At 39.4% G+C, this 24200-nt stretch overlaps 1 protein-coding gene across 19 annotated transcripts in view; it reads left to right on the top strand.

Moving 5' to 3' along the window:
* Positions 1 to 24200, top strand: part of AGK (acylglycerol kinase) — a 137714-nt gene that overhangs the window by 71116 nt on the left and 42398 nt on the right. For 13 of the 19 annotated variants that reach the window (XR_015161968.1, XR_015161969.1, XM_086395181.1 and 10 more), the window contains 6 exons: positions 186 to 225; positions 5074 to 5153; positions 11876 to 11951; positions 16801 to 16893; positions 18486 to 18518; positions 19898 to 19992. Coding sequence is in view for 17 of the 19 variants with exons in the window: in XM_086395181.1 (XP_086251307.1) it covers positions 186 to 225; positions 5074 to 5153; positions 11876 to 11951; positions 16801 to 16893; positions 18486 to 18518; positions 19898 to 19992 (417 nt within the window). In the remaining 2 variants the exon portion in view is untranslated. Of the gene's footprint in view, positions 1 to 185; positions 226 to 5073; positions 5154 to 11875; positions 11952 to 15481; positions 15687 to 16130; positions 16243 to 16800; positions 16894 to 18485; positions 18519 to 19897; positions 19993 to 24200 lie in introns of those variants that run through there. The other 6 variants (XM_086395193.1, XM_086395196.1, XM_086395192.1 and 3 more) reach the window with 4 other exon arrangements.

Below are 24200 nucleotides of genomic sequence, written 5' to 3'. Positions count from 1 at the left end.
GGGAACTCCTAACACGGATTTCATTCGGAGAAAGTACCTTTCAGATGTGCCTGTGATTTGTTGCAGGTCTTAAGGAACGTTCACTTGACTATTTTAAAGAGTTATATTTACTTTAAAAAACGATGATTTGGATCTGAACCTACTTATTAAAGCTAACGTTCCTTCTCTTTTGTTTACTTTGATAGTGATAACCTACTAAGGAGAGCAGCCTGTCAAGAAGCTCAGGTAATGCCGTTTAATATGAAACAATTAAAACCCGCCTTATCTCCACCGTGCAGAAGTCTTGGGCTGTTCCAGGGGACTTGCCCAGCACCTTGCATCAGTGCAGCTTGGCTATTTTTTCCCTCACTATCGGGATGAATCAGGCTGCCAGCCAACTCTGAATAGAACTCGAGGAAGTTAACCATCTGGTGAAAAGCAGTTCCAACGCCCACCCCTTCAGACTTGTTTACTTCTGGATTAGTCCAAAGAACACAGAACCGGACTGGTTGGCGTTCTGGGAATTTATTCATGTCTGCAGGTGGCCTGGAAGCTCTGGCTAAAGCCAGATTCATGCCTAAGCCGAATAAGCCCCAAGGATATCAGTTCAGAGCAGTCGTTACCTCTCAAAGTCAAATCTTCTTAAAACTGTTGATTCGTACTTTAAAGCCTGTCTCTTTAGCCCAGCTGAGTCATACCCTGTGCATTGTTATTCCCCGTCTCAGGTATTGCACTTAAATATTCGTCTCTCTAGTTAGAGTTGAATTGTTCATCCTTTCAAATTTAAGATCACATTTTTTTTCTTCCCTCCCCTCCAAATATGCACATTATAACTTGCAGATGAATTTGCATGGTTAGGTTGCTTTTTTGTTATGTCACTTAAACTTATGATGTCAGAAATACCAAAAAGAAACATGAAATTAAAAAGTGACAAAGGCATGATACATTTAGTAGAAGTAGGGGGCAGAAAACATTCTGAAATGTTGTCATGGATGCCAATGACAATAGACACTATGAACGAATTTCTCTCTTTCGGGATTCCCTAACTGTTCTAAATCCATGTTTTAGGAGTTTGATTGCTTTGTTGTTTCATCTCATGGCTCTGAGTTGTTCAAATAAACTTTAGTATTAAATTTGAGGTGATCTTCACCCCAAGCTAATTTTGCATTAGCAACTAGAAAATCATGCACGGGGCAGCCTTTTGCTCTTGAACAAAGAGTGGATATGGGCACTCACTCCCTTTCTTGTGCGAAGTATTAATACCTTCACCTCTGCTCTGAATTCCCTCTCCTCCTACTTTTTCATGACCCTGTTCCTTCCGTTGTTTCTTCCCTTGCATGTTTCCCTCTTCCCATTGTTCTAATTCTCCACTTCCCAACACCCATTTAGCTCCTCTCATCTGAAAAAAGGAAGTGAATTCATCCTTACAGTCTACTCATTCTAGTTGCTTTTCCTGTGTCTGTCCCCTTTCAGTCTAAATTCTTGAATAAAATACGATATTTTTTTTAAAGCTCACATAAACTCACCTCATTATAGTTTCATGTAAACTCCTTCAGTTCAGTTTAGTTCAGTCGCTCAGTCGTGTCCGACTGTTTGCGACCCCATGAATCGCAGCATGCCAGGCCTCCCTGTCCATCACTAACTCCCGGAGTTCATTCAAACTCATGTCCATCGAGTCGGTGATGCCATCCAGCCATCTCATCCTCTGTTGTCCCCTTTTCCTCCTGCCCCCAATCCCTCCCAGCATCAGAGTCTTTTACAGTGAGTCAGCTCTTTGCATGAGGTGGCCAAAGTACTGGAGTTTCAGCTTTAGCATCATTCCTTCCAAACACCCAGGGCTGATCTCCTTTAGAATAAACTGGTTGGATCTCCTTGCAGTCCAAGGGACTCTCAAGAGTCTTCTGCAACACCACGGTTCAAAAGCATCAATTCTTCGGCACTCAGCTTTCTTCACAGTCCAACTCTCACATCCATACATGACCACTGGAAAAACCATAGCCTTGACCGGACGGACCTTTGTTGGCAAAGTAATGTAAAGTAATAACTTTTGAATATGCTATCTAGGTTGGTCATAACTTTCCTTCCAAGGAGTAAGCATCTTTTAATTTCATGGCTGCAGTCACCATCTGCAGTGATTTTGGACTCCTTAACCTACTATAAACCCGAGTCTTGAGTCGCAAGTAGCTAAGGCTTCTAGAGGCTAAAAACCCAGGACCAAGAGGAATAATCTAGAACTATAGATCTGGAATCTGGCTGGTTAATTCATTCCTGGCCAAATTCCAAAAATAGTATGGATAGAAGAAGAACAAATTACAATATTATATTAAGGTCTAACTCAGAGTGAAAACAGTAGAAATTATGAAGTACTAGAAACTTTTTACAAAGAAACAGTATATCCTTCTGAAGTATTCAGCAATAAAGGTTTATTTTTGTCTTTAGAGCAAGTAATAGACAATAATAAGAAAGGATCTCCAGTGGGCTGTCAGGGAGGTGGTAGAGTCAGAACCAGTTACTTAGTAAGATACCTGGTATAACTTTCATTTTTCTTCTTTGCTTTGTACTTCTGTACTTGAATTCTATCTTGGCCCAGACCTGCTTCCCACCAGTTAAGACTTGAAATTTTGCCGTCTTAGGGATTTCCCGATTCTGCTTCTTTTTATTGACTATCTTCTCCCATCCTGATGGAGCAGTGGCAGCTGTGATTAGTCCCCATTGTAACCCCTTGCATCTTATCTGTGAGTCTGAACTCTGTCTCATCCATTGTCTTCTCTTTAGAACTGATAGAGTGGAAGCTTGGGTTTTGAAGTTAGATGGATATAAATTCTGAACTTGTAATTTATTAACACTTTGACTTAATTTTTCTGAATCTTGGCTTTCTCATCTATAGACATGGGAATATTTAATTCCTACTTAGTTTCTGAGAACTAAGAACAATATGTGTGGAAGTGGCAAATATTAGGCACTTAGTAAACATTAATTATGTTTCTTTTCCTGTACCAGTTGATGCTACTGAGTTATCATTCAGGGTTGCAAAGAAAGGAAGCAGCTAGAGTATGAGATTTATTTTTTATGTGTATAGAGATATGAAGGTTAATTGGTAACACAAAGATTTTTCATTAATAAGCTTTATAGATGGTTGGGAAGAACCCCTGGAGAAGGGAAAGGCTACCCAATCCAGTATTCTCACCTGGAGAATTCCATGGATTGAATCGTCCATGGGGTCCCAGAGAGTTGGACACGACTAAGTGACTTTCATTTCACTTAAAAGGAAAAATGATTATATTCTGAAAACTAAAGACAAACTTCCTTTGTGACAGACTGCATCCTTTTTGGTTGCAATAAACCTAGCCCTATCTTATAGAGAAAAGAAAAGTTACTTACCTGTAGTAAGTGAATGAAGTGGGTGTTTTATTATAATTTAGCTTACTTTTATTAAGTAACAGTCCACTTTTTTTAAACTTTTTGTTTTGTATTGTAGTATAGTTGATTAAAAATGTGATAGTTTCAGGTAAACAGCAGAGGGACTCAGCCCTATATATATACATGTTTCTATTCCCCCCCAAAATGTGGAAAATTCTTAAAGAGATGGGAATACCAGACCACCTGACCTGCCTCCTGAGAAATCTTTATGCAGGTCAAGAAGCAGCAGTTAGAACTGGACATAGAACAACAGACTGGTTCCAAATCAGGAAAGGAGTACATCAAGGCTGTATATTGTCACCCTGCTTATTTAACTTATATGCAGAGTGCATCATGTGAAATACCGGGCTAGATGAAGCACAAGCTGGAATCAAGATTGCTGGGAGAAATATCAATAACCTCAGATACACAGATGGCACCACACTTATGGCAGAAAGTGAAGAAGAACTAAAGAGCCTTGATGAAAATGAAAGAGGAGAGTGAAAAAGTTAGCTTAAAACTCAATGTTCAGAAAACTAAGATCATGGCATGCAGTCCCATCACTTCATGGCAAATAGATGGGGAAACAATGGAAACAGTGACAGACTTTATTTTTTGGGGGCTCCAAAATCACTGCAGATGGTGAGTGCAGCCATGAAATTAAAAGATGCTTACTCCTTGGAAGAAAAACTGTGACCAATCTAGACAGCATATTAAAAAGCAGAGACATTACTTTGCCAACAAAGGTCTGTCTAGTCAAAGCTATGGTTTTTCCAGTTGTCATGTATGGATGTGAGCGTTGAACTATAAAGAAAGCTGAGCACTGGAGAATCAATGCTTTTGAACATCGATTCAAAGGTGGTGTTGAAGAAGACTCTTGAGAGTCCCTTGGACTGCAGGGAGATCCAACTAGTCCATCCTAAAGGAAATCAGTCCTGAATTTTCATTGGAAGGACTGACGCTGAAGCTGAAACTCCCAATATTTGGCCACTTGATATGAAGAGCTGACTCATTGGAGAAGACCCTGATTCTGGGAATGATTGAAGGCAGGAAGAGAAGGGGACAACAGAGGATGAGATGGTTGGATGGCTTCACCAACTCAGTGGACATGAGTTTGAGCAAGCTCCGGCAGTTGGTGATGGACAGGGAAGCCTGGTGTGCTGCAGTCCATGGGGTCGCAAAGAGCTGGACACGACTGAGTGACCGAACTGAATCTCCTCCAAACCCATCTCCCATTTAGGCTGGCACATAACATTGAGCAGAGTTCCCTGTGCTGTTACAGTAGGTCTTTGTTGCTTATCCATTTTAATTGTAACAATGAGTACATGTCGATCCCAAATTCCCTAACTATCCCTTCCCCCATTCCTCCCCTGTGGCAACCTTAAGTTTCTTCTCTGAGTCTGTGAATCTGTTTCTGTTTTATAAGTAAATTCGTTGGTGTCATTCTTTTTAGATTCATGCAGCTTTATTGTTGTTTACGGTGGGGTTGCTGCGATTCATGGGGTCGCAAAGAGTCAGACACAACCGAGCACCTGAACTGAGCTGATGGTGGGGTTGTCAATACGAAATCTTGGAAGAACCTTGGCTTCCTCAGGGTAGACACCGGAAGTAAATTCTTTTGGAATGGAAGAATATATGTGTTCACTAACTCAATAGAAGGACACTTACTGAAAACTTTTCTTTGTTCCTTTTTAGGTGTTTGGCAATCAACTTATTCCTCCCAATGCGCAAGTGAAGAAGGCAACTGTGTTTCTCAACCCTGCAGCTTGCAAAGGGTAGTTCAGTCTGTGCTTTGTTACAAATTCAGTTTTTCCAGGGGCAAAGAGTCACGGTGTCAGGCAGCTGGTTGGAGTCTGTGAAACTGGAAGCACTGGGTTCATTGCTCTTGTAGCCATAAATTCAATTGTATTGTAGAAATCACGGTTTAAGGAGATATAACTGTAAAGCTCACTGATGCTTAGCCAACTTGTCTAATTGAATTTTAATAATTATTGCAGAATTAGCTCACTCAAATCAGTCTTATCTGCTTGGTCCTAGTCACCTTGGAAATAGCTTCTGCTGCCGTGATATGAGATGTTCAGAGATGGCCAAGAATATTGTGGCCTTGTGAGGTCAGAAACATTCTTCCCCCATGCAATGAATGTAGAGTTAGGTCTTGGAGGTCAGCCGGGAGGACGCTCAGTCTTCCCGACTAAGGAAATGACGCTTGGCGGTGGGGGACTGTGGTTAGAGATAGGAGGGCAGACTTAGGTCCCTTGCTATGTCACTGTTCTAACAGTCCTGGAGGGGTCATGTGAGGCAGTTGTGAGAATTAACATGTGAGGACTAGCTGGGACCTTGGTTGATAGTCATGTGTTCATTTATTGTAACAAATGTAGGATACTGGTGCAGAATGTTGAAAGGGAGGGAGACTGTGTGTTGTGGGATAGGGGGGAGGATCAGGGAGGGGGTTATGTGAGAACTCTGTATTGTCTACTCTTTTTTACTGTGAACTTGGGCTTCCCTGGTGGCTCAGAGGATAAAGCGTCTGCCTGCAATGTGGGAGACCTGGGTTTGATCCCTGGGTTGGGAAGATCGTCTAGAGAAGGAAATGGCATCCCACTCCAGTACTCTTGCCTGGAAAATACCATGGACAGAGGAGCCTGGCAGGCTACAGTCTTAATTTTTTAAAAAGTACCGTAAGCAAAATAAAAAACTTTTTCTTTAATACTATTAGTTGGGAACAACTCATTCAGTTGGAAAGGATTTTTGATAGTTTCTAGAAGAAATCATTTAAAATTTAAAATTACGATTGTTTTTTGTTTATTTACGGCTTTGCTGGGTCTTTGCTGCTGTGCACGGAGGCTTTCTCTAGTTGCAGTGAGCAGGGGCTACTCATTGTTGCAGTGCTTGGGCTTGTCATTGTGGTGGCTTCTCTTGTTGCAGAGCACAGGCTCAAGGGTGTATGGGCTTCAGCAGTTGCGACACTCAGGCCCAGTAGCTGTGGTGCATGGCCTTAGCTGCTCAGCGGCGTGTGGAGTCTTCCTGGACCAGGGATCGAACCCGTGTCCCCTGCATCAGCAGGCACATTCCCATCCCACTCTACCACCAGGGAAGTCCTAAAATTATTATTTTTTAAATAGTAAGAATTGGTGGGGGAGGGGGAGAGTGATACCTTTTATTCTTTCTGAGGACCAGAATAATTCTTTTTGCCCTGATTGAGAATCAGAAAATTAATAAATATGTATTAGATTGGATTCTGTAAGGTCAAAGTCAAATGGCATTAAGATAATGAGAACAAGAAAAAGCATAGTTGGGAGCGGCTCTTAAGTGGTATGTTTGACGTTGTCTGGAAAGAAAAGCAGGAGTTCTGAAATAAGTTTCTCTTATCTTTTCTAGGGAGGTAGTGAGTGTGGGTTCACAGATGTGAGGACTAGCCCTGCCTTATTTCTTTTGAATTTAGCAGTTTGAGATACTTACTACGGACTGCCTAAATCGACTTCATTGCTCTACCTAATTGAATCATATTTGCCCACCTTTGTTGCAGCCACTTCCTGCTGCCCTAAACATACTTAGCATAAGCCCTTATGACCGTTCTTGTGTAATATTTACTTATATATATTTATTTGCTTGGCTGCATAGGGTCTTAGTTGTGGCATGTGGGATCTTAGTTCCCCAACCAGGGATTGAACCTGCGTCCCCAGCATTACTTCAGTATTCTGGGCTGGAGAATTCCATGGGCTGTGTCGTCCATGGGGTCGCAAAGAGTCGGACACAACTGAGCGACTTTCACTTTCACTTTCCCCAGCATTGCAAGGTGGATTCTTATCCACTGGACCACCAGGGACTTCCCTCATTCTTGTTTAAACCAGCACTAAACAAAAATACCAACAACGGTTCTAACAGAACACAATCAAAATACCCAAGATAGCTAAATAGTCACTGTTGGCTTTTGGGAGAAGCCGGCAGGGAACTGGATGTGAGTTTGAGTCTGGAGGATCAGGTCTGTTTCCTCTCTTCTGCTCTGTGATGCTGCGGGTGTTGCTTTTTAGCTTCTTAACTCCTCAATTTATACGCATCTGTAAAATGGTAAAATAATGGCACATACCTTATAAAAATTACCATGTAATCCTTCAGGATTAAATGAGATAACGCCTCTAAAGTCTTTTGCATTCCTTCCATTTCATAGTTAGCATTCGATTAAAGAAATATAAGCTGCTGTCCTTGTTGTTACAGACCTGTAGTGTTAGTCACTCTGTCGTGTCCAACTCTTTGCAACCCCATGGACTGTAGCCCACCAGGATCCTCTGTCCATGGGATTTTTCAGGTGTGGATACTGGACTGGGTTGCCATTTCCTCTTACAGGGATCTTCGCGACCCAGGGATCGAACTCAAGTCTCCTGCGTCTTCTACACTGGCAGGGTTTGATCCCTGGGTTGATCCCTGCATCTTCTACATTGGCAGACGGGTTCTTTACCCACCGGGGAAGCCCTTACTGACCTGTAGGCTGAGTTCAAAAGGTTCTTTACTTGACTCTCCACCCTTGGACCTCTCCTTCTGTCCGAACTAATGTAACTGTTCCAGGTCCTATTCCTCTAGAGACCTAGTAAGTTAGTAACTTGCCAATTCTGATGATCTATATGGCAATTGTTTAAGCTATAATCAGTCATTTTGAATTTTTACATCTAAGAGATATTTGCATTTTTAAACAATGACACTTCTTTTAAAAGCAGTTTTAGGTTCTGCTTACACTTTTACATGGAAATGTATTTGTGATTTTAAAGGTGAAGTTCTTGTTGAAAAATATGATACCTTTATCTGCAGACGAGAGTAAGGAAAATCTTTCTAAAGTCATGGTCCGCTTTGACAAGGTGAATCCTGCATGCTTCTAGGAAGCAGTCACTCTGAAATCGCTTTCGCTACTTAATTGTACTATTTTTGTCATCTTGGCTTTGCCCTGACACATAATTTATAATTTATCATGTAGCTATTTCATTATGTAGTACTGGTTTAAAACTACATTAGAGCTTTAGGAAATAAGATAACTGTGTTTAGCATTAATACATAATACATTAAGGAGTAATTATTTTTTGTGTGTGCAGGAACCTGGAAATTGCTGTAGTATAGAAAGTTTTTATTTGACTCTGGTGCTATCTCACCCTTAATTATATAATAAATAATACATTTCGTACTGGTAACACTTGTTTTTCAATCTTTTATATGGAACATTAGAAGGAAAAAAAATGTCTTCACTTTCATCTTCGAGATTGTCTGTACCTGTGGCATCACATAAATATGTGAATAAAGGCCCAAATGTTCAGATATTTTTTTCTTTTTTTAAAATTATAGTTGAGTTACAGTATTGTGTTAGGTTCAGATGTACAGCAGAATGATTCAGTTATATATACATATATATTTTTTCAGATCCTTTTCCATTATTGATTATTATAATACATTGAATGTAGTTCCTTGTGCTATACAGTAAATCTTTGTTGGGACTTCCTTGGCCGTCCAGTGATTAAGATGCCATACTTCCAATGCGGGAGGCTCGGTTTCAATCCCTGGTCAGGGAACTAAGATCCCATGTGCTGCTTGGCAAAAAAAAAACAAAAAACAATTAACTGGTAAATCTTCTTTGTTTATCTAATTTATATATAATAGTGTGTATCTGTTAATCCCATACTCCTAATTTATCCCTCCCCACTTTGGTAGCCGTAAGTTTATTTTCTATGTTTGTGAGTTTATTTCTGTTTTTAAAATAATTTTTTTTTACATGCCACATGTAAGTAATATTATATAAAATTTTTCTCGTTCTTTCTGACTTATTTCACTTAGTGTGATGATCTCTAGGTCCATCCATGTTGTTGCAGATGACAATATTTCATTCTTTTTTATGGCTGAGTAATATTCCACTGTGTGTGTGTGCGTGTGCGTGCGTGCGTGTGTGTGTGTGTGCATGCATATGTGTGTGTGTACACACCACATCTTTATCCATTCATCTGTCGATGGACACTTTGGTTGCTTCCAGGTTTTAGCTATTGTAAATTGTGCTGCTGTGAACATTAGGGTGCATCTATGTATCCTTTCAAATTAGAGTTTGCATCTTTTTCGAATATATGTTATGCCCAGGTGTGGGATTACTGTATCATATGGTAGCTCTGTTTTCAGTTTTTTAAGGAACCTCCATACTGTTCTCCATGGTGGCTGAACCAATTTGCATCCCCACCAACAGTGTAAGAGGGTTCCCTTCTCTCCACACACTCTCCAGAATTTATTGTTTGTAGATTTTTTTGATGATGCCATTTGACTGTGTGTGAGGTGATACCTCATTGTACTTTTGCAAATGTTATTTCCTAAGCTAGCTCAGAGGAGCCCACAGGTGTGTTATAAATGATTAATACAGCCACTTGAGACTTCGCCAGAGTCCTGCCTCCCAGAGATAGATCTGATCCACTTCCACCTGACCTTTCTTACTAGCCTGTTAATGAAAGCAGTCCTGCAAGAAGGAGTGTTTACAGTATCACCAGCTCAGCCTTTTATTGTTGGTCTAAGCCCCAGAAATGGTGATTTGGGAAGGAGGAGTTTCCATTTAGCCTTTCCCATTCATTCTAATAAGCATTCGGAGCCATAGAAGTGGGAGGATCGGTTTGTTTCATTTGCTTATTACCTGCCTAGGTGGGCCCTTGGCTCAAGCTATTCTTTTGTCTCTTGTGAAAATTTGCTCAAGTTTCTCAATTTCTGTTTTCGTTCATAATCAGAAACGTTTTATGTTTTGTATTCCATGTGGTAGTTACTTCTTTTTAAAGAACATTGAATTTGGTCTGTGCATAACTTTACATGTTCCTCATTCACTACTTTTGCATCTCTTTCTAGTATAAAATATTCTTAAGAAATTCAAAGCATGCCTCACTGATAAGAAAAATAATCTTTTTGATAGAGGACTGGGTAAGTGTGAATGTAAAAGATAGATGTTTGGTGTTGATTGTTTTGAAAGTGCTAGTTTTTGTTTCTGTTTTGTGATACGATAGTTGAAAATATTTGAGTAAAAGACGTCAGCTGATTGGTATGTTTAACATTTATTCAACCTTGAGACTCTGTGATTGGGAACTTTCTGCAGCTTCTGTATCCCTTGATTTCTAGGCTCTTGTTTTTGAATCTTGACCTGAATTGGACAAGGGTCACTACTAGAATGATGTCTATGATACTTTTAAAACACACAAACTCTCCTAAGAGAGTTTTATTTCTGTTGTTATCGGATACCACAATTGTCTCATTTCCTTTTCCTCACAATATACCTGTCTACATTTGGAATGGATTATTCATTCATTCATAAGTACATTAATGTACCAGGTGCTTACTGAATAACCTTCTAAGTATACCACTCATAATGCTAAAGGCCATAGGACTCAAGGACTAATAAGGTTAGGTGTGTGTTTTTGCAAGGCTTCCAGTCTAGTCCTGAAGACTGTCTTGGGAACCACTATTCATCATAGAAGGTAAAAGTCCCTGTGAGAGGTGTGGACCATGTGCCAGGGCTACCCTGAGAAGCACATGACTGGGAGTTTTAGAAAGTGACAGTGAGAGTCTCTCCGTTGTGTCCGGCTCTTTGCTACCCCATGAACTATACAGTCCAGGGAATTCTCCAGGCCAGAATACTGGAGTGGATAGCCTTTCCCTTCTCCAGGAGATCTTCCCAACCCAGGGATGGAACCCAGGTCTCCCGCATTGCAGGTAGATTCTGTACCAGCTGAGCCACCAGGGAGGCCCCTTGGAGTTTTAGACAAGCTACCAAATATCCATAGTAAGATTAGGTAATTTAGAACTTCTCCCTTTCCCAGCAGAAATTCTGCCTCCATGGAAAAGAATTTTGCTCTTTCTCCAGGGATTTCACTACAGGGGTAAAACTCAAGAAATGGAGATACTCCTAGTATTTGAAATTGTTAAAAATGATGTCTCTTTCCTTCAAAGGTTGTGTTCACTGAGTCAGAATTAAGCAATACTCTCTTTGGTTCAATCTGTTCTCTCAGACTACATGAAAAATGTTAAATACATTCTCAGTCCACCAGTGGACTATAAGAAGTCCCTTGAGGGCTTGTTACATTTTACCTGAATCACACGTTTGTCTGTCTGCCTTGTCCTCTTGTTTGTCCCGCTCCTATGTGTCTAGCACACAGTAGAAGGTCGGTAGTGCTTGTTGAATGAATCAGACGTTGTTGCTAGACTGGAGCCATATCTAGTGTAAAAAAAAAAAAAGTCCCCTGGGGGAGCTAGAATGTGAACTGTAAGCATCCCATATGGATAGGGGCAAGCTCCTGGGGGCTCTAGAGTGAGAGAGTCCGTGTTTCTACCCAGAGAAACCCATTCATTACTCATCATTAGCTTCCTGGGTTGAACAAATAGAGGAAGCCTGTGTGCGCTAGGCTGTTCCTCGTCCTATTCTAGAGAAGATAGTTGGGCTTTTTATTTTCCCTCCTGAGCACTCCTGTTAAAATATTTGTATTTTTTCCTTTGTTTACAGCAAAGCCAGGACTCTATTTGAAAAAAATGCTGCCCCGATTTTACACTTATCTGGCATGGATGTTACTATCGTTAAGGTGAGAATTGCTCTAGAGTGTTAATTTTATCCAAGCCACCCCTCCTTATATCCTGTTCTCTTTACTTCTTAGCAGAAATCGTTTATCACGTAAGGAGGTAAGAACAGAGAAATCAACGTTGTGTTCTTCTTCTGATAATTAATACAATTATATTGTTTTTCCCAACCACTCTCAGCTTTTCATTTTCAGAATAGGATTAAATGGAGCCATGAACCTGGTTCCTTTCCTCTGAAAGATAGGACTTGGAACTCTTGTCTCTTAGAAGATGAAAAGTTGTTATAGCTGTAAGAATTCTTCTGACTCTTTAAAAAAACAAAAAACTTCAAGTTTGAGTAATTAATTTCTTGGCAGACAGGTAAACATTTTCTTTCTGATAAGGAATTACCTCTGGTGAGGAATTTTAAGTGGTAAAGCTTTAGAATTTTCAAGATTTGGATATGAAGAAAGGGGGTCAGAAATAAATGAGAGGGAATGTGTACTTCAGAAGATGCCTCAAGGCCCCACTTTGTTGACTTTAAGTGCTTTGTGTATGGTGTGTATATAGGTGTATGTATTTGGTAAAAATCACTGTGTCACCTGTTTTTAAGTCTGTGGTTTACTGATTTTTGATATTAGACACTTTGATTGAATCTTAGAGGCTGGATGGGCATTCAGTCCACTTGACCATGCAGTGCTGAACTGCACCTTGTCTGAGAGAGGGTCTTCCAGTTGTCTGCCTCCAGGGCTGGGAAAGAGGGGAACACTGGCGCTTGTTTTAGAACCCGTAATGTATACTGCAGACTCTAGTATAGGAGAGCTGAGAATGGTCATTTAAGACTGATACTATTTATCCCTGGAATGTTTGGTTGAACTCAAAAGTAGAACCACCTGGGCCTGACTGGAGCTTTCTTTGACGGGAAATTTTTTTGTATGTGTGTATTAAGTTTCTTTAGTGCCTGTAGAAGTACATCAAGATGTTCCATTAGTATTAGTAAGGTTAAAAATTTTAAAGGAATTTCTGCATTTCGTCTAAGGTTTCAAATTAATAGGCATCACGTTGTTCATAAAATCTTCTTTTAAATTTCTGTACCATATGAAATAAATCATTGGCATGCTCAATATTGTTTTATTGTTTATCCATACCGTCTTTTTTTTGCCTCCCAGTCATGTGAGGGCTGTGTCAATTTAATCTTGCCAAGAACCATTTTTTGGCCTGTTGATCCCTTTATTTATGTTTGTTTCACTGTTTCCTTCATTCTCCTTTCTTTGGATTTTTTTTTTTCTGCTTCTGCTGTTCTGACATTTTAACTTGAATATGCATTTCATTAATTTTCACCCTTCTTTCCTAGTGTTTGGTGCTTCAGCTACATCCTGGAAGTTTTGATATATTTTCATTATCATTCAGTTCTAAATATTTTCTAATTTTCATCATGATTTTTATTTGACCTGTGAGTTAGTCATGTTTTAAAATTTTCAAATCTAAAACTTTTCCCCATCTTTCTGTTAATGATTTCTGATTTAATTGTGCTATAGTCAAAGAATGTAGTGTATATAATTCCAGTATTTTAAGGTTGGTTGAAATTTGTTTTATGGCCTCGCCATGTGGTTTGTTTTCATAAATGTTTTATGTATGCCTGAAAAGAACGGGTATCAGTTATTGGGTACCATGTTCTATATATGCCCAGTAAGTCAAGTCTGTTAATTGTGTAGTTCAAAACTTACAATGTCCTTACTGTTTTCTTCTGTTTTAACTATAGATTATTCAGAAAGAGGTATTAGAAATATCCCACTGGATAGATTTGTCTATTTCTCAATGTAGTTTTATCCACTTTTGCTCTTTTATATTTTAAGACTATGTCAGTAGACGCATTCACATTTCAAATTATTTCATTTTTCTTGCATTTTGAACCCGTCATAATGCATAACCCTTTAGCATTAATGCTGCCTTTTAGTGTGGTCTATTTTATTTAGTGTTATTAGTTAACCATACTAGCTTACTTTGGTTAGTTTTTGCCGGGTGTAATTTTTACTTATCTTTTTAATTTTAAGAAAGTCCAACTTACCAATTTTTTCTTTTAGGGTTGCTTTTGGTGATTTATTTAAAGACTCATCACCAAACCCAGGATCATCTAGATCCTCAACTATGTTATTTTCTAGAGATTTTATAGTTTTTTATTTGCATTTAGATCTGTGATCCATTTTGAGTTAATTTTTATGAAAGGTATAAAATTTGAGTTTTTTGCATCCTTAGGCCACTCTTTCTCCTTTCTCTTTGGTGCATTTAGAATTTTCCTCTTAAGGTTAGAGCCTCAAATATATCATCCGTATTAATGTAATCTTTTAAATTATGGTCTGTTAAATATGTCAGTGTCTTTTGAAATTTTGGTTCTTTCATTCCTGTACTCATTCCTATTTTTCACTTTTTCGTGCAAATATTTGAGTACCCCAGGTGGCCCAGTGGTAAAGAATCCACGTGCCAACTCATCAGATGTGGGTTTGATCCGTGGGTCGGGAAGATCCCCTGGAAAAGAGAATGGCAACCCACTCCAGTATTCTTGCCTGGGAGATCCCATGGACAGAAGAACCTCGTGGGCTGCAGTCCATGGGGTCACAAAGAGTCAGACACTACTTGGCAACTAAACAACCACAGCACCTCCTATAAAGTAAACTCTGTTCTAGGTATTGAGGATACAGTCTGAACAAAACATTTTCCCTGTCTGCCCTCAGAGAAATTCTAAAGTGGGAAAAGAAGGGATGCACATGATAAACGTATATAAAAAAACTTACGATTTGTCAGGTGGTGGTGAGTGCCAAGAGGAAAAGTCAAGAGGGATAAGAAAAGTAATGGGGGTGTTAGTTTAGTCCAGGAAGCCAAAGAAGGCTGGTCTTATAAGATGCCCTTTGAAAGAGACCTGGAGGAAATGTGAGTCATGCAGGTGGGCGAGGGAGAGGATCCAGGGCCAGCATGCTGCACGTTCAGAGGCTCTGCAGAGTATTTGTGGGTGTTTGAGGAAGAGTAAGAAGGCCAGTGTAGTTAGAGGAGGATGAGCAAGGAGAGACAGGCAGAGAGGATGAGGTTGGAGAAGTCAGGACGGGCAAGATTGTCAGGTTTGTATCACTTATATATTCAGTAAATGACCTTTCCTCTCCTTGTTGATCAAGTGTTATGCAGGAAAAGGCTGAATGGAGAGCCCTAAAAAAATGTCATCAGGAATCTGCCTACAATTTGATGTCCCTCCCTTGGGGGCATGTTACTTAGAGCATAGATGTTCACTTGGTAATCAGTTCACCCATTTGTATCCCAGAGTATTGTTCCCACTTATCTCCACCTTGTTCCCAAGGATATTATCAAATAGCTTGCCAGGTGCCTTGCTGAGGACCAGATAGAATGTCTGTTTGGATTCCCATATCTTCTTATCTAGTAATCTGTCAAAGATGAGAATAGTCTGAGAGCCTTGTTCTTGGAGAACCCTTGCAGATTACCAGTGGTCACCTATTTCAGGATGTTTACAAGGCCTCCTTTTAAATTAGGATCAACATATATTCTTTTTTTTTTTTTTAATGAAATATTTGGATTGATTGAGCTCAACCACTAGAGGGCAACAATTTAATCAACCATGGATATGTATTGAAACCAACATAAAAATCCGAAGGGACAGGGTTCAGAGAGCTTCAGGGCTGGTGAACCTGTGGAGATCTGAGAAGTGGTGTACCAGAGAGGGCATGGGATGCCCCTCTCCACACAGTTTGCCCCAGGTACCTCTTCATTTGTTCATCTAAATCCTTTCTAATAAGCTGTTAAGTGTGAAAAAAGATGTGTTTGCAAATGTATAACTACAAAGCCAGTCTTTGAGTTTTTCAGGATAGAAGTAGAACCGTACTTCATGAGATGAGAGGATGTTAGTGTGGGGACTTCATTTTCTTTTCTGTGTTGACTATGGCTGGGTGCTTTAGCCCATCTGAAACCTCAAGTCTCTTAATTTTTGCCTATTAGTTTGGCTAGTAAAACGTCCACAGGAGATAGTGTTTCCTTATTATTAATTGCATTACCTTTACATCTGTTAAAATCCAGTATTTGGTTTTAGTCGCTCTGTCGTGTCCAACTCTATGCAACCCCATGGACTGTAGCCCACCAGGCTCCTCTATCCATGGAATTTTCCAGGCAGGAATACTGGAGCACATTGCCATTTCCTTCTTCAGGAGATCCTCCCGACCCAGAGATTGAATCTGCGTCTGTTGCGTTGGCAGGCGGGTTCTTTACCAGCTGAGCCACTGGGGAAGCCGTTATTTACACAGTACCAGTTAAGAACAGGTACCTTACTGTTTGCTTTGCACGAGAAATCTCTTACCCTTTCTTCCAGTACACATGATTTCATTGATAAGGAAATTAAGATCTTGAGGGTTTAAAGCCACTCAGCTAAAAATAGAGTTGGGGTTTAATCTGGGTCTCTTGGGCTCTCAAATCTGTGCTCTTTTCATTATATCTGTTTCTCCTTATTTGCGTATACATTTGACCTCTTGCTTTCAGATGAAAGTCATTGGATAAATGAATAGTAAAATCTGCACTGGACTGAAAATGAGTCCCCTGATTGGCTAACTGTAACTGAGACACATCAGTTTGAGTTTGAATTTTATTTTTAAAGCAAGGAGCTGACTAGATGGTTTCTGAGGTCCCTTCCAGCTCTAAACATATAAAACTATAAAAACCATAACTAGTTGCTTTAGCAGATATTTAGTTTTTCATATGCATCAATTATGAATTTAAGAAAAGATACAGTGTAAAACTGTAAAGAAACTTCTACATGTTTAGACCTTTGGCCTTGCGGCTCTAGGGATGATACATTTACCAAAGGCTTCCTTTGTATTGCAGACAGATTATGAGGGCCAGGCCAAGAAACTCCTGGAACTGATGGAAAACACAGATGTGATCATTGTTGCTGGAGGTGACGGGACTTTGCAAGAGGTATGGCCACTTTTCTGTCTGGAGCCATTTTGAAAATGAGGAAAATAGAAGTGAGATCTTAGAGCGGGGGCATAAAGTGATTATCGTTTAAGGAAATGATTTCTTGGTAATCCATTCTTTCTAGGATTGTTTTCTCTGTGAAGCAAGCATAGCATTACATTTTTCCTTTTATTTCATTGTTTTGTATAAATTCTGAACCCAGCACATAGAAAGGTTTTTGTTCTATCAAATTGAAGGTAGACAAAGTGGAATAAAACAGGGTACAAAATGGTGCTGGGTGTGAAATGCTTTTTACATTTTGACGACTCTTCTGCAGTAGCCCTATTTATTATGGAATTGTAGTTTCAATTATGGGAAGGTTTCTTGTAAAACTTCAATAATGATTCCCTTTTTAAAAGAAGGCCTGTGTCCATTCTCATATCATTTCCATCCTAGGCAGTGTTACCTCCCAATGGTGCCTTTAGAGGCGGAGGTTCCATGTTCCAGTGTGTGTCCTGCCTTTGTTCTGCAGTCCCTTTTCCATATTGCTTGCCTGGGACAGTAAGCATATTGCCCTGGGAGTGCTCTTCTCTTCCAGGGCAGTAGACCAGGCCCTTCATTGTGTGTTGGAAGCCCCTGAAGAGCCCCGTGCAGGGCCCCTCCCCCCAGTCGCCCGGCCTGTGTAGACGCTGCCTCCGGACCTCATTTCTTGCCTTTTGCCTCTGCCTCTGGTTTCCTGGTGTTTGTGGGTCAAGAGCTCCCAGCAGGCAGGGCATTGTCCTGTGTTTAATTTAGCAACCATGTGAGCCTTAGTAAGCTGCTTCTTTAAAAAGGCTGTGCTAATGATCTTGTAATTGTTTTTATGGCTTTTTAATGAAGTGTGAAGAAAACAGATAGCATGCCAGCAAAGAATGAAGTGGGCCACAGCAGAGCCCCATTTCATCCCAAAGTTCAGGGCGGCAGGAGATGGCGGAGAAGATTGGCATCGGCCTTGACTTCACAAAATGTTTTTAAGAAAGATAACCAAATTGTGTATCTGGTATAATCTAGTCATAAAACTATGCCCTGATTAAAAAAAAAAGGAATTGGAGAGAAATGTAACAGAATGTAAACAACTCACTAATGATGTCTGGTGGGTTAATGAGGAAGTATTTTTTCTTCAGGTATTTTTTACAGTTTTTACAAGACTTGTGCGTTATAGTTTAAAAGTGAAAAGTAAATTATGTAAAAATTAAAATTAAAAATGTCTTTTTATAGAGGGAACACAATTCTCGTTGTCTTTGTATTCATCGATAAGAAACTTTTATTGAGAGCAGGCTTCTGAGTGACCCATCTTATCGAACTTAAAACATAATTTTGCTAATATAATGTGGAGGTTTCATAATTATTTTATCTTAGTCTTTATAGTCCTATTGATCCCAGGTGAAGAATAAAACCTAATTTAGCTCTGATCTTATTGGAGAATGGTTTGTGTTTTAAGAACCAATACATCTTTTGACATAGTTTCTAGGAAGAAAACAGGAACAAGTTTGTGGTCCATGAAAATTGAATCCAATTATTTTATGATAAAGGAACTACAAGGTGTTTATAATAATTTTTTTAAACATTTTTAGGTTATTACTGGAGTTCTTCGAAGAGAAGATGAGGTGAGCTTTAAAATAAGAATAATTGCATTTTGACTTTTTCTTTACTCCTCTTTCTTTATTCCTCCCTTCCTCACTCCCTCCCTACTTTCCTCCCTATTTCATGTTTTAAGGTGGGAACAAGTTTTGCTTCCTTGGATTTTAGAAAGTAAAATCTGCCTGTCATAGAACACTTTTATTAACCCGTGGTGGACTTTTCCTGCTTTGGGAATCTAGAATATCCAATGTTTTTTTTTTTTTTTTTTTTTTTAAACCAAGAGTTGTTTAAACTATAAAATTTCCTTATAAAATCTTTTTCTCAAAGGATTCCTTCATTAATAAACCGTGATATATTCATATGTTGGAAGCCACACAACAGTTAAAATGAATGAACTAGACTTACAAACATCTACGTGGTAAATCTAAAAAATATTCAATAAAAAAGTCAGGTTGCCAAAGCATGTTATGCATTTCTCCAAAGTTTTAAAATTCAGAGAACAAAGATACTGTTGATGGAAGCATCAACTGTGTAGTCAAAGGATAATAACGTGGATGGAAAGGAATTGTACCAAGTTTATGATGATGGATGGCTGGTTTCCTTTGGGGGAAGGGAAAGAGGAAGAGGGTGAGAAGGGACTTGAACTGCATCTGCATCAATTTCTCTCTTAAAACTCTGAAGCAAATATGGCAAAATGTAATATTTGCCAAATCTGGGTCTTAGTTACATGGGTGTTGTGAGATTATTTTATCCACTTTTCTACAATAATTTAAAGTATTTTAAATAAGAAATACAACAAGAAAAAAGAAAGTAACCACAAGGAAGAAGATCCTTCACAGTCCCTTAGTAATAATAGATTGAGCTCAAAATAGTCTTTAGAACCTTACAGTATCTATTAGTATTTGTAGCATTTAGTTAAGTCCTCTGCGATGCCATTCTTCTGCTATTTGACCTTGCATTTTCTCTTAGCCTTGTTTATACTTGCAGTAGTTTACAAGGCAGTTTCACCTGTCCTCAGTCACTATACCAATGTTAGACTTTTTAAATTGAATTTTATCTGCAACTTTGTCAAATAGTGTGGCAAAGTAATATACTCTGTCACAGTCATGCAGTTACGTAATATCCAAGACACTCATTTTCTTAACCAAATTTCTTTCAACCCATTGGTATTAGTGAGTATTCAAGTATTTCTTCCAAATTTGAAGTTTTGTTGTTCATGAACTGCCTTGTTGTAGAAACTGCTTCCTCAGGATTGCATGATGGCTGGTCTAGGGGCGTGGGAAGGAAGACAGGGAGGCAGGGCCAGGGTCACTTACTTTGTTTTATGGACACATCTGTGCCTCTTTGTTCAATCTCATTTTCTGACCATAACAATAAAACTTCCCTCTCATTTTCTTCCCCCCAGGCTACCTTCAGTAAGATTCCCATCGGATTCATCCCACTGGGCCAGACCAGTAGTTTGAGTCAGACACTCTTTGCCGAAAGTGGAAACAAAGTCCAGTAGGTTGTCAGTGTGGGATGGTAGCATTTGTGGGTGAGAGAGCCTGGGAATGGCAGATCCGCATGTGTGATACAGTTTTCTTTTTGAGTTTTGCTAGCCTGAAACTTCAGATCATTAAGAGGAGGAGATCAGAGTTCAAGCATTCGGTTGATTGGGAAGTTTCTCTGTTGGGTGGTGGGACCCTGGTGATCTAATATTAAGTCCCCAGGTGAGGTATGGCAATGAATACTGATGTCCTTTTTTTCTTATGAAGTTAGCTTTGCTGATCCAGGCGTACTGTTTGTGTGCCTTTGTGCTGTAAGATCCTCTGGTGAAGACAGATTCGCAGTGCTCATTTGTTTGCGTTAAGTATGCATGATGACAAATAGCAAATCCCCCATGGAGACCGAGCCAGCAGTCTTGGCTCCATTACCTTGATAATATAAGGAGCTAAAACAACCAAATATAGTTACCTCCTTTAGTGAACGCCTAAAGTAGAAGACAGTACAGAGAGAGTAGACAGAAAGCAGTGCAGCCCTGACATCTAAATTAAATTGCTGTGAGTCTACCACTGTCTTCAGGAGTCAGGCAAATTGTTACCATTGCACTTTTCTTTTGAAAGCATTATGTAAACAAAAATTGAGTCTTTCAAGAAGATGGGAATCTTGAATTTGAGTTGTGACTTTGATTAGAAATAGAATCTTGGACACATCCTTATCAGGTTCTTATTGTCAGTTGCCTGATCTTTGTTTATTTTTTAAACTTTTTGTTTTGTATTAGGATATAGCCAATTAACAATGTTGTTAATAATTTCAGGTGAACAGTGAGGGGACTTAGCCATGCATATACATGTATCTCTTCTCCTCCAAACTACCCCCTGTCCAGGCTGTCACATAACATTGCTCAGAGTTCCCTGTGCTATTCAGTAGGTCCTTGTTGGTTATCCTTTTTAAATGCCTGATCATTAAGGCTTTGTGACACATTGGAGAGGTCAATAAATAGTGTTTGTTGAATGAATGAACTGAAATATTCTCAAGGCATTTCTGTTTATAACCTTCCGAATCAATGACAATAACAATATGCAAGTGATTTTCTGTTTTGGATTATTTTTTTATTTCTGCTTTGGGATTTTTCTTTTAAAGTGTAATGGACATACAACAATATATTCGTCTCAGATGTACCACACAATGATTCAATATGTGTATATCACCACAGTAAGTGTAGTTGACATCTGCCACCTGACAGTAGTTACAGAATTTTTTCCCTTACAAGGGGAGCTTTTAAGATATGCTCTCTTTAAAACTTTCAGACATACAGCACAGTATTAGCATTAGTTGCCACGCTATACCTTCCGTCCCCACAACTTACTTATTTTGTAACTTTTGACCCCCTTCACCTGTTTTGCCCGCCTCTCTCACCCCACCTCTGACAAACACCAATCTGTTCCGTGTCATTAGATGCCACCCACATGTAAGTGAGATCATATAGTATTTGTCTTTCTCTGTCTGACTTAACTTCACTTAGCGTAGCACCCTCCAGTTCATCCATGCTGTTGCAAATGGCATAATTTCATTCTTTTGTATTGCTGAATACTGTGTGTGTGCACGAACATATACATGTATCACATATTCTCTATCCATTCACCTGTCAGTGGACACTTGGCTTGTTTCCATATCTTAGCTATTGTAAATAATGCTGCAACAAATATGGTGCATATATCTTGAGAGTTAGTGCTTTTGTTTTCTTTGGATAAATAGCTAGAAGTGGCCTTGCTGAATTGTATCGTAGTTCTATTTTTAACTCTTTGAGGAATCTCCATACTGTTTTCCACAGTGGCTGTATCAATTTAACATTCCCACCAACAGTGAACAAGGGTTCCCTTTTCTCCACATCCTCCATAACACTTGTTATTTCTTATCTTTTTGATAATAGCCGTTCTCACGGGTATGAGGGGATATCTCTATGTGTTTCAATTTGCTTTTCCCTGAAGTTTCATGCTTCCGGGCCATCTTTTCATGTACATGTGGCCATCTGTATGTCTTCTTTGGAAAAATGTCTGCTCCAATCATCTGGTCATTTTTCAAGTGGATTTTTTTTTCCTCTGTTGTATGAGATATTTATATGTTTTGGATATTAACCACTTAGCAAATATATGACTTGCAAATATTTCCTCCCATTCCTCAGGTTGCCTTTTCATTTTGTTGCTGGTTTCCTTTGCTCTCCAGAAGGTTTTTAGTATAATGTAGTCCCACTTTTTTATTTTTGCTTTTGTTGCTTTTGGTTTCAGATTCAGAAATCATCACCAAGTCTTACGTCAAGAAGCTTACCCTCTTTTCTTTTAGGAGTTTTATGGTTTCAGGTCTTACTACATTCAGGTCTTTAAACCATTTTGAGTTTATCTTTGCGTCTGGTGTAAGCTAGTGGTGCAGTTTCATTCTTCTGCATGTGGCTGTCCAGTTCTGCTTGCGGATTTTGAATCGACTGGTTTTATGGATTTATTATTGCTGTTTAATTTTAGGAGTCATCCTATATCTTTTAACAATTCAGTTCTTTGTTTTAGATAAAAGCCTTGGTCCATATATCACAGATTAGGCACAAATGTAGACATACACTAATATCAGGTCTTTATTAAAATGTCCCTCATGCCTCAAGTCTTCATCTATTCAGTCCTTTACCAGTCTTCCTGCAGCCGAACGTGGCATTTCTTTTTGCTGTATATTTTCCCCTGGTTTAGAATTTCGGAGGGACAATAAATATGACACCCAGTGAGTTAAACGTTTTTGCTTGTCAGAGACAAATCCTGTCTGGTTCGGGTCTTGATCACTTGTGATAGCTGTTCTTTCCGCCTGTCAGTGTAGATTATTCAAACTGCTTGCCAGCGTTACCGAATATGTCAGCAATGCAGAGGCAGACGGCATTCCTGGGAGAATCCCTCACCTATCCAAAGCCAGGGTCTGTGCTGGGCGCCCGCCCTCAAGTCCTTAGGTAGCCCTCAGTGTCTTGAGAGCTGATTTTCCCTGTAGTTAAACTAATGTTGTTGCTGCTTCTATTTATAATTTGAAGATTTTTAAAACTTAATTTATAAGCATGCCCCAGGGCTCTTAGGTAATTAAGTCGGTCTGCCCTGGGTTCAGAATTTTGTAGACCCTCTTAACATGGCAGGTGCCTGAGGCTATTTAAAAGAACAAGGCTTTGCTTTTTGCATTGCTGTCAAGATTTGTTGTACCATAATTACTACAGAAGAAAAAGGAATTTTGAATTCGGAATGTTGCCGATAAATAAGCCTAAAAAATAGCTGTTCCATGCTACAGGGCAGCTTTATTTAGAACTTTCAATTATTGCCAGAGGATGACAAATTTAAGGTTGCATGTTAACCATCTTCTGCCAAGCAATTTTGAAAAAAATTAATATGGAAAGGCATTTTTCAGTCAGAACATTTTTTAAAGGTCAGCCTCTCAAAAGCACTTCTTAAACCTCTTAATGTGCTAGGTACCACTCAGAGCAAGCACGGAACTTTAGGATTCTTTCTTATAACTTCCTTTGAAATTAATATATTTATATCGAATTAATCTGAACCGGTGATCATGCATCTTGCTTTCTCCTAAATTGAATCTCATTTTCTAGACTTCTACCTGCTTCCCACATAGCATCTGTCTTGGAGGGGAAAATGGGATAAAGAGAAATTTGAGAAAGTAAATGAGGTTGTTTATTAAGTTTCAGCTTGCTTACTAGGGAACCCAGAAAGTCATCCAAGCACTAATGTGTATATTTTGAGGATGTATTATATTTTTCTAAAATAACTTCAATGAATCTTGGCCTTTATTATTTTTTTCTTTTTTTGAATGTAATCCCCACACCAGAGATACGTAGTTGCTTTTTTTTCTTTTTTAAAATAATGTTATTGTTTATTTTTATTTATGGCTGTGCTGGGTCTCTGTTGCTATGTGGACTTCTCTCTAATTGGGGCAAGTAGGGGCTGCTCTCTAGTTGCGGTGTGTGGACTTATCGTGGTGACTTCTCTTGTGCAGCACGGGCTCCAGGGCACACGGGCTCCAGGGCACACGGGCTGTAGTACTTGCGGCACGCGAGCTCAGCACTTGCGGCTCCCTGGCTCTAGAGCACAGGCTTGGTATTGGGGCACATGGGCTTAGTTGCTCTGCAGCATTTGGAATCTTCCTGAATCAGGGCATCGAATTCATGTCTCCTGCGCTGGCAGGCGGATTCATTA

This window comes from Bos grunniens, chromosome 4, assembly GCF_055505025.1.
Source record: "Bos grunniens cultivar Pamir isolate PY7600 chromosome 4, Bosgru_T2T1.0, whole genome shotgun sequence".
NCBI classification, from domain to species: domain Eukaryota; kingdom Metazoa; phylum Chordata; class Mammalia; order Artiodactyla; family Bovidae; genus Bos; species Bos grunniens.
Note: the sequence above shows the minus strand (reverse complement) of the source record. Positions and strands in the feature narration are given on the sequence as shown.